Raw genomic sequence first — 12,870 nt, 5'->3', positions numbered from 1 at the left:
TTCATTTCCTCTTATTGTCTTTTCATTTACTTCACCACTTATTTTTATTTTGCTGAAATTATTTTCAACACAAACTCATATCATTTTCCCTCTTTTATTTTATTGTGCTTTATTTTATTTCATTTGAGCAATTATTTATGGACTTATGGAATCTTGAACCCATGGGCTAATGAAATCCACCTTGGTCATGATTTGTTGGTTTAGGGTTGATTAAATCTTTCATACTTCAAACCTACTAATGGATGATCAAGTATCCATCCATGGTACTTTGAATCATGGATAGGTTGTCCCTATTTCAAACAACTTGGGTCATTTGACTTGTGGATGAAGTCTTACTTGTACATATGCTAACTTGTGATTTCATCTGATACATTGTTATTTATTTTGGTTTATACTAACACACTAACATCTTATACTTACTTGTTTATATCATATACCAACTCTTACTACCTTGTTAATATTGTACCTTGATTTTATACTTGCTAACTTAACAACTTAATCAATCATTAATTTTCCAACTTGGGTTTGTTATGGTCTTCCTTTCGTCAATCTATTGATAGATGTACTTGGGATTGAATAACTTTCATTATTATAAATCTACGGTAAGTTGATCCATTGATCATCTTTCATACTTTGCATCAGTGATAAGTTATCCTCTAATGCGCCATATTTTAAATCTATTGATTTAAGTATAGATAATCCTCTAGTGTTGGTCCATTGTTCATAATACCAACTTAACTTAACCTTATTACCACTAACCTTTCGTTATTGTTTACTATCATTATTATTTATTTTTATGTCATTTACATTTAAGTACTCATCATCACCATATTCATTGTACAAATTCATCATGCATATTTATTATTGTCATTTACTTTTTTTTTGTTATCATGCATTAAAAACAATAAAAACATGATAAAACTATAAGATCAAAAATAATCTGTTTCACTTAATCCACTTGGACTTAGAGGATCTCATCCTAGGACCTTTGCTTGGAGGCATTTTCCATCATCTTTGTGATACTTTGAACTTTGGGTTTCATCTATACTTACATTTCGGTTGTAAGAATGGCATCATGGCACCACCTTAAGGGGACATGTTTGTAAGACCATTATCCTTTGTTTAATTTAGGTCACTTTTGCACACACAAATGCTTTCTCTAGGGCTACCTTACAATGAGACCCTTTATTTTCTTGTTGGTTACTTTGCATTCATGTTGCATTAGCCAAATTTCATAATCAAATAAACAAACCCTTGATTCAACATTAAGTGGCATTTTCCTAATCAAATTTAATACATTTAATAACTACGATTAGTATTGTACGTCATGAGCCTTAAGTGGTGGAGAATGAGTACGAATGGAGCATTCCTACCCTAACTCTGATTATTTTGAACGCAAAACGTTTGACTTGTTGTATAGAATATTCACCTTCGTCCCTAGACTTTAGTGGAATCTAATCACAAACATTTTTTACTCCGAACTACGGAACTCTGATTTTTCATCCCCGATGAATGATACGTATCCACAAGGGCCACAATCTTTGATGGGCACAATAAAAAAAACATCATTCTTTCACACTCTCTTTGAAAATAAACAATAATCGTGATAAATACCCACACATGCAAACAGTCTAAATGATTCACATGGAGTATCATGAACGAGAAGGGTGTTAATATTTTCCCCTTGTGTAACCGACTTTCGGACCCAAATCTCAGTTGCGAGACCGTTTCCTTATTCTCTTTTTGGCACTTCCTGTGCGCCTCTCTTTTCTCGAGAATTTTATCGACCATTTTCTCTCGCCTCTCCGATAGAGACACACAAAAAATATTTTGTGACGACTCTTCTGATTTTGCCATCTCTTTGGCATTTCTCTTGAAAGTCCTGATTTTTGTTTTCGTGAAATCCTGATAGCAACAATGTTCCTATGTTGAGAGACAAACTTGGAATGAGGGTGTCACCCCTAATTTGAGAAGGAGAGTTAGAGAAAGTCAAAATCCTACTATTAATGACAATTACATTATTAAGAATCATGACTTAACTGTCATTATAAGGTGATCCTTGATTTTAGAAATCACACACCATATTTACTTCCTGTTATCATGCATTATTACAACAATTGTTGTAATTACCATCAGTATTCGTTTAGGATCGTAATTGTAACTATTAACATGATTATCAGCATTCGTTTAGGATCGTAATTGTAACTATTAACATGATTCTAGGATCATGATTGTACATCACTACATCATTAAATGTATTTAAGCATACTCATGGAATAAACTGCACTATGTAATACACAACATTTTCTATCTGCAATCACATGAACTGAGCCTCCATCAATGTCTGTTTCATGATAACCATATCACAAGTATGAACAGTCTAGACGTATCCGACAACTGAATCAACATTTCTTAAATGTTCGATGAACTAGCATAATCAATATTAAGTCTTACATTACTATCTGAATCAACATTAAATCAGTTTTTTGAAAAAGAAAAACACATTGAAATCATATATTTCAAACGTGGTATACACTATAGTACAGTGCACATTGCCAAAAAAAACAGTACAGTGCACATTGCTAAACAACATTGCTCATAGTCATACATGCCATGCTATGTAACATTATTGCTGGATACTATTATTCAAACAGAATATGCAGCATAAATTCTTCTTCACCCTGACCATCCCCTCTGGGGACCCATTGAACTATGTGCATTCAACCTGTCAAGTACAGAGTTAAAATTCACAGGCTGCCCAGTTTCCTCCATCCTCTGAATAATGCTTACAACAAGATCGCCTCTGACTCCCATATTCACCAAATTGTCAATCAACTCATTGTAAGGATGGCTGCGGATGAGTTGCGGCTGGCTAGGATTTCTGACTGTTGGGTTATGTGGTGAATGGTTTTGAAGGGAGGCACTTTGAGGAGGATATCCAGTTTGAGCAAATTGAGAAGGTTGGGTAGGGTAACTTGCTTGTCCGCCCTCACGTACGCTCGTCATGTACGCGCTAGCAGGAGGAGGTGCAGCATGGACCTCACTACTTCCATACGGATTACCTGGTTGGGCTGGATAATGGCCCTTGGTTTGCGGCGGTATCCCTGAATATGGCTTTTGCATTGGCATGCTGTTCGACAATGTGTTGCCAGTGGCCGTGGGAGATGGACTTGGAGCTTGGCTTGTAACGTATGGAGTGTAAGCATTTCCTGATGGGGGTCTCATTTGAGAGTGCGTTGAGGATGGTTGCAGAGGCTCCACCTGCTGAGGCATCTGTTGAGGCCATTGCTGTTGCTGCTGCTGATGTTGTGGTTGCTGATACTGAGAAAATTGTTGCGCAGTCGGGGACTGGGTTACATGAGATGATGTTGATGGATGATATCGATACTGTGGATCAGAAGGAAAATGCTGATTCTGAGGGAGTTGGGCTGCTGCTGGCGGATTGGGTGAAGGCGGAGGCAGCATGTAATACTGAGGTTGTTGTGTGGTTTGAGTCACATTTGAGGATGGAGCTTGAGATGGCAAGGCCATAGGCTGCTGATGAGAAAGGGCAAGAGCTAGCTGCTGGTTACGGGGGTCAGATGACGTAACATACACATTATCAGCTCCTTTTATATCAATGTCAGAAGACGAAAATTTCTCCTCCTTAGACTGTGAATGATTTGAGGAAGGTGATCCTTTCTGAGCAAGTTGAAGCTTGGCTAATTCTTTCTGAGTCTCGATTAGCTCTTGCTTGTCTCTTAAAATTTGTACAGACCTGTGTACCTACACGAGCAACGCAGAAAAATAAACACAAGCAATGAAAGAGAAACGAAAAAGCAGAAATTATCACTTAAAGATAACACATACTTCCCGAAGATGTTTATCAAGAGATTTGAGTTTCGAATCTGCCTCCTCATGATCACTAGTTAACTCAGATCTCATTTCTCCAATTGACTTATCTAGATTGTAACAATATAATTCCAATTGCGATAGCCTCGAACTAATTCCCTCAAGAAACCTCATAAGGTTATCAGTACATGTTTTCATACTCTTCTCAACTGTCTTCGCAATAACATCTTGGCTAAAAAAACCTTCAGGTGTATTAATGACTGTGGCAGGAAATGTTGATGTTTTCATCATCCTTGAAACATGAAAATCCTGCACAAAAAAGGTTGATAAAAATCACTTCTTTTTTACCCTGATCTTCTTCAATAGCATTCAAATAAACCAAAAACAGATTACAGTTTCATGTTTTATTTTGAGTAAGATCAAACAGTTTCCACAAAAAGTTCTTAGGACAATTCCAAATCAAGGTCCTCCCTCATTAATGGTTATCACCACAAAGTTTCAGCTGAAGCATAAAATCACTTAATTCCACTATCCACGATCAAATTATGTAGCTAAAAAAAACGAAACTTCCCTAAAAGCAATTAACTTCTCCAGACCGAAATTCTGAAATTACCCAAAAAGGGTAAAAAAACACATGAAACCAACATCCAAAAATTCAAGAACCTTGGTGAGTATATTACCTTACTGGAATCGATGTGAGTGATGCTAGAAGAATCCTCGTTGGTAAAGTCATCGTAGGGACAAAAGATGTCATCGGAACCGAAATTATGCACCTCGGAATTGCAGTTACCAAGAAAGGATGGTCCTGAAGCCATGGCTGTAGCTTGAGCTTGAGGTAGAAATTGAAGCAAAGATAAAGAAGAGAATTTGTGGCAGAAATTTTACTTAACTTTTGTCTGAAAATAAGAACTTTCGTTCTTCACATAGAAGGAAGAAGAAAAAAGGACAAAAATATAAAATAAAACACGTTTTAAAATTGAGGTGACGATGACGACACATTGTTTTTCATTTTATTTTATGGTCAACTGTAGTAAAATTATTTTTATATATTGAACCTTATTTTAATTTAAATAAACGTGAAAATGTGGGCGGTTTTAAAATATATTATTTTGCTTAATGTTAATAATTGTGTAGGACATGTTAACTTTTTTTGAATAACTTTATTCTGTGGTTGTAAGTTTTGAGTAAAGGAGAAGGATAAGATCAAACTAGCCGACCATGCTTTTATAGGATTTAGCTTACGTAACCTCTGATCTGATTTTTTTTATTTGACAAATGCATTATGGAGTGATAGCGACATCTATTTAGTATATTTTAAACAAAATTATATATGAGATCCTTTAAAAAAAAATTTAATATAATGATTTTTTAAGTTTTTTAAATAATTTGGTCTTTAAGTAATTTCTACATTTTTTTTAATTTAAAACCTGATGGATGTATTTTTAATTGCATTTTATAATTTTATATTATTATAAATAATTTCATTCACACTTAACATATTTATTTTATTAAAAAAAGTAATGATGTTTACGTTTAATAATTGAAAAGATAAACTATTACAAAAAATTTAAATAATCAACCTATTAAAAAATAACTTAAAAGATTTTTGAAATAATTTTATCTATATTTTATTATTATTTTATTTGAATTCGTTAAATAGATTTTACTCAATCTTTTAAATTATTTAAACAAGTCTATTAAGATTAAAAAGGTTGTGAAAGTGTAAAATTCAATCAAAATTTGATTGAAATAATAACTACTGACATAGAGTCGAGAAGATATAGCATATGGAGAAATAATAAGAAACAATAATGTTGTGAGAGAGAAAAGAGAAAATCAAGTGTGGGGCATGAAAAATTATGCATTATTAGTAAAATTAATTGAGCAAGACTAAATTCTAGATGTTAAGTTGTTTTGGTCAAGTGTTTTATTAATAGAGATTGTACATGTAAATATTGTATACACACAACGAATCAAACATGTTTTTGCATGTTTGTATCTTTATCATTTTACTATATTCTTTATATATTTTTAAGTTTAGTAGTCCAAAACACTCGAAATTCATATACGACACACTTTGGAGAAAATAAGGAATACATAATCATGGGACAAAGTTTATTTCTTAGCATAATCATTTATTGAAAATCATACTTAGTTGATACTTTGACTAACTTTCAATTTCAAAATCAAGTAGAATACTACGACTATTGTAATGTCTCAAACTGTTTTCAGAATTATCGATTGATCTCACAAATCAATGCGGGACTTTTTAGCATGTTTTATCCTCACTCACACGTTTTTCGAGAAACTTTCCAGAAGGTCACTCATTCAAATACTACTTCAAGTCAAACACGATTAATTATGAAGTTCTTATATGTTGGGCTACCGAAAAGAATATGCATCTTATTTTCGGTAACCCAACAAATAAGAACTCCACAGTAAAGTGTGTTTGACTTGGAGTAGTATTTGGATGGGTAACCTTCTGGATAGTTTCTCGAAAAACGTGTGAGTGAGGACAAAACATGCTGAAAAGACCTGTGTTGGTTTGTGGGGTCAGTCGGTAATCCTGAGAGCAGTCTGAGGCGTTACAAATGTTATCAGATCCAGACCTCTCACAGTACGATGTGGTTCGCGGATGAACCAAGCGGAAGTTGGTGGACATGTAACACCCGAGGCCAAAGAGGATGGAGAGTGGTTACATGTAACACCTGAGGACGGAGGAGTGGTTGTTGGTGCACGAGGCATGACAATGAGACACTCCTAGCAGCTTTTATGGAAAAAAACGAATTCACATCAAAATGAGAGGGATCCTAAGGTTGTGCAGGTATGGGAGTGCATGGTTCAAGGAAGGCTTATAAGGATTAATTAATACTACTTATACCAACAAGATGCATCTTTTTGTCGGTAGTCCAACAGAAAAGAACTCCACAATTAAGCGTGATTGGGCGAGAGTAGTACTAGGATATCCTGAAAGCATTCTGAGGCGTTACAAATGGTATCAGAGCTAGACCTATCCCATACGATATGGTTCGGGGACGAACCAAGCAGAAGCTGGTGGGCATGTACCAGCCGAGACCGAAGAGAGCGGAGAGTGGTTACATGTAACACCCGAGGGCGAAGGAGTGGTTGTCGGTGCACCAGGCATGACAATGAGACACTCCTAGAAGCTTCTAGAGAAAATATGAATTCACATCGGAATGAGAGGGATCCTGAGGTTGTGCAGGTATATGACTGCATAGTTAAATGAAGGCTTATAAGGATTAATTGATACTACCTATACCAACAAGATACATCTTCTTTTCGGTAGCCTAACATATAAGAACTTCATAGTTAAGCGTGTTTGACATGGAGTAGTATTTGGGTGGGTGACCTTCTAGAAAGTTTCTCGTAAAGCATGTGAGTGAGGACAAAACATGCTGAAAAAACTCGTGTTGGTTTGTGGGGTCAGTCGGTAATCCTGAAAGCAGTATGGGGCGTTACAACCATAATCATTAAAATTTAAGTTAACAACACAAATACCTTTGACTTATGTACTTGCGTTTAAAAAAAGTATCATTAATATGGATCAACTATAACCATAAACATTCAAGAAGTCATACCAACATCGACCTAATGACTCTCGATCAACATTAGAAATATTTACATTTGGAGGTTGCAGCACCCCAATTTTATTCGGGTTTAATTTTTTTTCTTAAAGCTTAGCTTTTAATGTGTGTATATTAGAAGAAAAAATAAAATTAAAATTAAGAATTTTGCCCACTTTTTATTCTTATTTAGGAAATTTTAAAAATTTGCTTAATTGCAACTTTGATCCTCCTATTTTTTTTTATCCCTTCATTTTAAAAATTACGTTTTTGTTTTCTTTTTTAAGTTTTTTTATTGGATTTTAGTTCCAAGAAGAGAGCAAAATCCAACACAATACTTAAAAAATGGATCAAAATCGTTGTTTTTTAAATGGGGTATCAAAACAAAACAAAAAACAAGGAAATCAAAATTGTAATTAATCCAAAAAAAATTAACTTTATATTTTAGTGCATTTTTATCATGATTATTTTTATCACTTAAAAAAAAAAATATATATATATATATATATATATATATATATATATATATATATATATATATATATATTATTCTTACTATTATTATTATTATTATTATTATTATTTATTTATTTGAAATTTAAAAAAAAAAAGTCAAAATTCTTGGATTTTTTCACAATTCTTCCATTAAGCAAGCTTCTATTCTCCCTTCTTTTTGTCATAGTTTTTCCACTATCATTTACATGTTGGAAATTTTACCCACTAAGCAATGCATTATGCTCTTGGATATTGCATAATATAATCACTTTCTCAGGGTCGTCTTTGAGGGCGTGCAAGGCGGGCTACCTCACAGGGTCTCAAATTTTTTAGGGTTAAACTATAGTTAAATAAGGCCTCATAAAATATTTTTCAAGTCAAATTATGATTAAATAGGGTCCTTATTTTTTTTCTTTGTTAAACTATGATTAATCTACACAAGGCCTCCAAATTCTTGAGACGGTCCTGCACTTTCTCACATTGAACTCACCCAAAGAAACTCTAAAAAACACAAACCCTAACATGCCACTATATAACCTAACTCATGGCAATGAAAAAGGAGGTTGAAAGTAGAAAGAGATATGCTTAGAGAGTTTAGAGAGGAGGTTAGTAAGCAAGAAAAGAGAGTTTGGAGAGGCTAAACACAACGACAAAAACACTAGATAAAAGTAAACATTCAAACACCACCACAACATTATTCATCATCTTCCTCACAATAACAACAACCACTTCACACCACTACTTTCATATTGACCAACAACAACCTCATCCTCTCCAAATTACTATAATAAGAGTTTGTAAGAATTTTGTTCATTATCATTCAAACTGTAGTTCGTAGAGCAAACATGTCTTGATGGTGTAGCTTATGAAAATATTTATGTTTGTAATATTTTGTAAATATTGATGTATATATTCATGTAAAGTAGGTATAAGCATGTTATATTGGTAGTTTATAGTTAATTTAGAAGTAATATTCATGTAAATATACTTTGTACATTGTTGTTTTAATGAATTAGAGAGAGAGAGAGAGAGAGAGAGAGAGATGGGTGTTGGTAATAGCAAAACACAGAAAAATGCAATACAGGGACGCTGAAAGGCGTCGGCATCGTGATGGATTGACCGTCAGTGTAGCTTGTATCTGTGACGGCTCGATCGTCAGCCGGGTGAGGACCATCACTTGGCCTTTGGAGCATAAGCACGCTTGTCGCTAGCCAGTGACGACAGTCACTTGATTTGGGCCTGGTGACGACCATCCCGTCACAACAGTGACTACCATGGCGACTTATTGATTCAATGACGGTTTGAATCGTCATCAGAGTGACGATCGTCGCCCTAGTCTGAACCGTCACAGACCTAAAAAAATTGTAAAAAATGGTTGTTCTTTTTTTGTTTCACTTTTTAACTTATTTTCATTTTTCTTTTAACACTTTCAAAAAATTTATAAATAAACATGGATTAAAAAGGGATAATCGAATTTACACCATTTGATCCTGGCATAATCGAACGCGGGGAGTACGCTTCATTTTAGTTCGACCATTCGTCTTCCTTAAAAAAACATATAATATAATCATACGAATATTTTGAATTTCTCAATTATATTCAGATTAAAAGAGATTAATTGAGTGCACACTTCTTATTCCTCGAATAATCGAATATGAGGCGCACCCCTCGTTATAGTTTGAGCATTCGTCTTCTGCATGCTAGTAATGATTTTTAATATTTTTATAAACAAATTTGAATTAAAAAAGGAATAATCGGGTGCACACCCATTTATCCTCGAGTAAACAAATGTGAGGTGTACGCCTCGTTCTAGTTCGAATACTTGTCTTCTGCCTCAAAACAATCACAACCGACTAAATTTATTTTTACGCCCATGCGCGACCAAACCATTTCTTAAACAAACTTTATTGCCCAAGCACGGGTCACTTTTAACGAGTCTCTTTTTCCGTCATAGCATGATTAAACTCTCTTTTGCAATTAAAATCAACCAACCCACAAGGTTTTTCTACAAGAACTACATAGCTTTAAACTATCTATCACACCTAGGGATACGTAGGAGCGAGATTCAAAGTCTCATCAAGAACCCTAATAAAAACCTTTTTTTAGTCCTTTATTTATTTCTTGTAAATAATTTTAATAATTAGAAGAAACTTAACACTTTAAACTAACATTTCTTTCAAAACTAATTAAATGGTTTCCGCTGGTTACAACGAATATCGCGAGGTGTTAATATTTTCCTCTTGCATAATTGACCCCTGAACCTAAATTTGGTTGCGATGACCTATTTTTGTTCCTCAAGGGTTTTATCGACGTTCCTCTTTAAAAAAAATAAACTTTAATGGCGACTTCATTGTCATTCAAATATTTACTTGCTCAAAAAAAATTGCGCCGCAACAGCTGAAGACTTCATTAGGGATTATTAGAGGGTTAAGCCTAGTTTAGTTAGTTTTAGGGTTTAAATGTTATCTTTGCTTATATTTCTTCTTGTGTTTTTATGTTTTCCTATTATCTTGCCTTGTTTTTAGTAATTGTAGGTTTTGTATTTTTTTTGTATATATTCATCATGTTATGGGTTTGGAATTGTTACTCAAGCGAGGCTCTACTCCCGAGCCTGGAGAAGAAACCTAATTTTAAGGTAGGAAAATATGTAGTGTTAGCCCCCAAGGTTCATACCTTGTATGGTTCGCATGAAGACACCACCTATAGTAGAACTTTTTCATGAATCTTGTCATAAAATGGCTAGCCCGTTATTATGGTAAAATTTCGGCTAAGGTCTTTGACTCTAGGAACCTTTTTACATCTATTTTTTAGTATGGAGATTACGTGGTGAAAGCCCCCAAGGTGCACACCTTGTATGGTTGACATGAAGATTCCGCCTAGAATAGTTTCTTTATGAGCATTGTCGTAAAATGGCTAGCCCGTTATTACAGAAAAATTCTGACTAAGATCCATGACTCTAGGTACCGTATCAAAAACCCTAGAGCCAACATTTATGAGTTATTCAGGTAGAAAGCACTTAGAACTATCCTATCACAAGGAGATTTCACATTTAGGTTGTTTTGTCGCCCAACTACCCATAAAATCCTAAATTCATGCCTTCTTAAGCCCACGCAAGACATTGCATTCATCTTCATAAAAAATATTTTAGGATATCATAATATCAAATAAATAAAACTTATTTTTCAAATTTAGCATATTGCATCCATACTTAGCATGTTGCATTCCTTAAAAAAAATAATGAATTGTCATGCATCCACATTCATAGCATTTTCGTGCATCCATTTTTTCATCCAAAACTCATTCCACCTTTTTCATCAGTAAATAATCATACAATTTAATTCCCCGGCATCCTTATCGAATAAAGAAACAACTCCAATTGGATAATGGAATATTTTTAACAAGGACATGAGGTTTTAAGAGAGGATGTTGATCAGCTCAAGAGAAAAATGGATCAAATCCTAGAAAACCTTGAAAGTCTTAGAAATGAGGGAAGATCGTCTGCAGCTTGTTGTACCCACATAAACGGTTACCCTGTCACACCCATCAGGCTTCACTCTAGAACATCAACAAGTCTAACGAAAAATGTCCAAATCCCGATCTATGGTCTACCCCCAGGTTATACTCCACCTTTGGCAAGCGTCATGGATAGTTGTCCATCACATACCCGCCTTGTGTAGATTTCGATAATCAACATGAAAGAAGTACATTTTGTCCCAAAAAAACTCAAATGTACCAGTTGGCCATCTTGTCCTTAAGGTGCGATAGAGAACCCTCGTTTCGCATACCATATGATAGATCCTTAAGACAATATCCACAACTAATATTTCCCAAGTCTCCGCTTCAGCAACCTTTATTGTTTCCTACACATAACCAATGGAGTCATAATCAGCATCAAAATAAATTCAGACCTCGGAATAATCAAGAAAAAAGATATGTCCATTTTGATCCAATACCTCTGACTTACAACCAATTATTGCCACACCTGATCCAAAATGCCATAGAAGTTCCTAGGCCACTCAGGACATTGGTATTTCCATGTCCTCAGTGGTACAACCCAAACATTAAATGCAAATACCATGATCATGTTAGAATAAGATTTTGGTTCTGCAATTTATCTCTAAGTTTTGATGAAAACATTGAGTGAAACAATTTGGTACCCTAATAAATTTTCTAAGTGTGCAGGACTCTAACAAAAAATGGATCTGATAAAACAACATCTGACATCACACAAAGTCTAGAACAGTTGACTCGGAGTTAAAGAAATCTTATCTGACGTTGAACACAAGCATGTCCAAAAGAATCACTCACAGAATATGTCATTGAAGTTCATCTGAAGACTCTGGAAACTCTGCATCAGAAAACATTTTATTTGAAGATCATTCAAAGAACTACCTGAAGAAGAAACAACAGACAACTATTTGAAGAATACAAGATCTGAGAAAAGAATCTGAATTATGCACACTCTGAATTACGCCCAACAGATCATCTGACCAATCAGAATCAATAACTTAACAAAGAAGTATTCCAAGTATGGTATGAATCTCTATATGGATAATATTGAATACACCCCAAGACTAATATGGAAAGGACAAGAAAATTAATGTCATTAAGTCCCATAATTGGCAAGATATCAGCATCAATGCTCTATCCAACGGTATCATCTCCAAGCACTATAAAAATGCCCAACTATCATCATACCATAACACGGGGCTATCACAAGAATTCTGAATATCCAATTTGGATCATATACTAAATTCTTGTTATTTTATGTTTCAGTTATCACACACGAGTTGTTGCTCTAAGTGTGATCATTGATCATTGTTTTTAATTGTGTTCATATTGCTTATCTAGAAGCACCAAACACATTCTTGTAATTCTCAATAATTATTGTAAATTCCTCAAGTGACTTATGAAGTCTGTATACTTGAGAGGGCTAAGAGATTGTTGTACTCTTTGACGT

At 34.5% G+C, this 12,870-nt stretch overlaps 1 protein-coding gene across 1 annotated transcript; it reads right to left on the bottom strand.

Moving 5' to 3' along the window:
* Positions 1-2,408: 2,408 nt before the first annotated feature.
* LOC127086885 (uncharacterized) lies at positions 2,409-4,815 on the bottom strand. The gene is made up of 3 exons (XM_051027705.1): positions 4,512-4,815; positions 3,850-4,140; positions 2,409-3,765 (listed from the first exon to the last, which is right to left on the bottom strand). Exons 1-3 carry the CDS (start codon positions 4,644-4,646, stop codon positions 2,677-2,679), a joined length of 1,515 nt encoding a protein of 504 aa, XP_050883662.1. The 5' UTR covers positions 4,647-4,815; the 3' UTR covers positions 2,409-2,676.
* Positions 4,816-12,870: the final 8,055 nt, after the last annotated feature.

This window comes from Lathyrus oleraceus, chromosome 5, assembly GCF_024323335.1.
Source record: "Lathyrus oleraceus cultivar Zhongwan6 chromosome 5, CAAS_Psat_ZW6_1.0, whole genome shotgun sequence".
NCBI classification, from domain to species: Eukaryota; Viridiplantae; Streptophyta; class Magnoliopsida; order Fabales; family Fabaceae; genus Lathyrus; species Lathyrus oleraceus.
This window is presented reverse-complemented; position numbering and strand designations above follow the sequence as displayed.

What these genes read in the sequence shown, in the direction of transcription:
- LOC127086885 (XM_051027705.1), bottom strand. Translation starts at nt 4,646, where the DNA reads ATGGCTTCAGGACCATCCTTTCTTGGTAACTGCAATTCCGAGGTGCAT. An exon ending in CTCACATCGATTCCAGTAAG is followed by an intron (nt 4,141 to 4,511) that starts GTAATATACTCA and finishes TTTTTTGTGCAG; the next exon opens with GATTTTCATGTTTCAAGGAT. An exon ending in TTGATAAACATCTTCGGGAA is followed by an intron (nt 3,766 to 3,849) that starts GTATGTGTTATC and finishes TTGCTCGTGTAG; the next exon opens with GTACACAGGTCTGTACAAAT.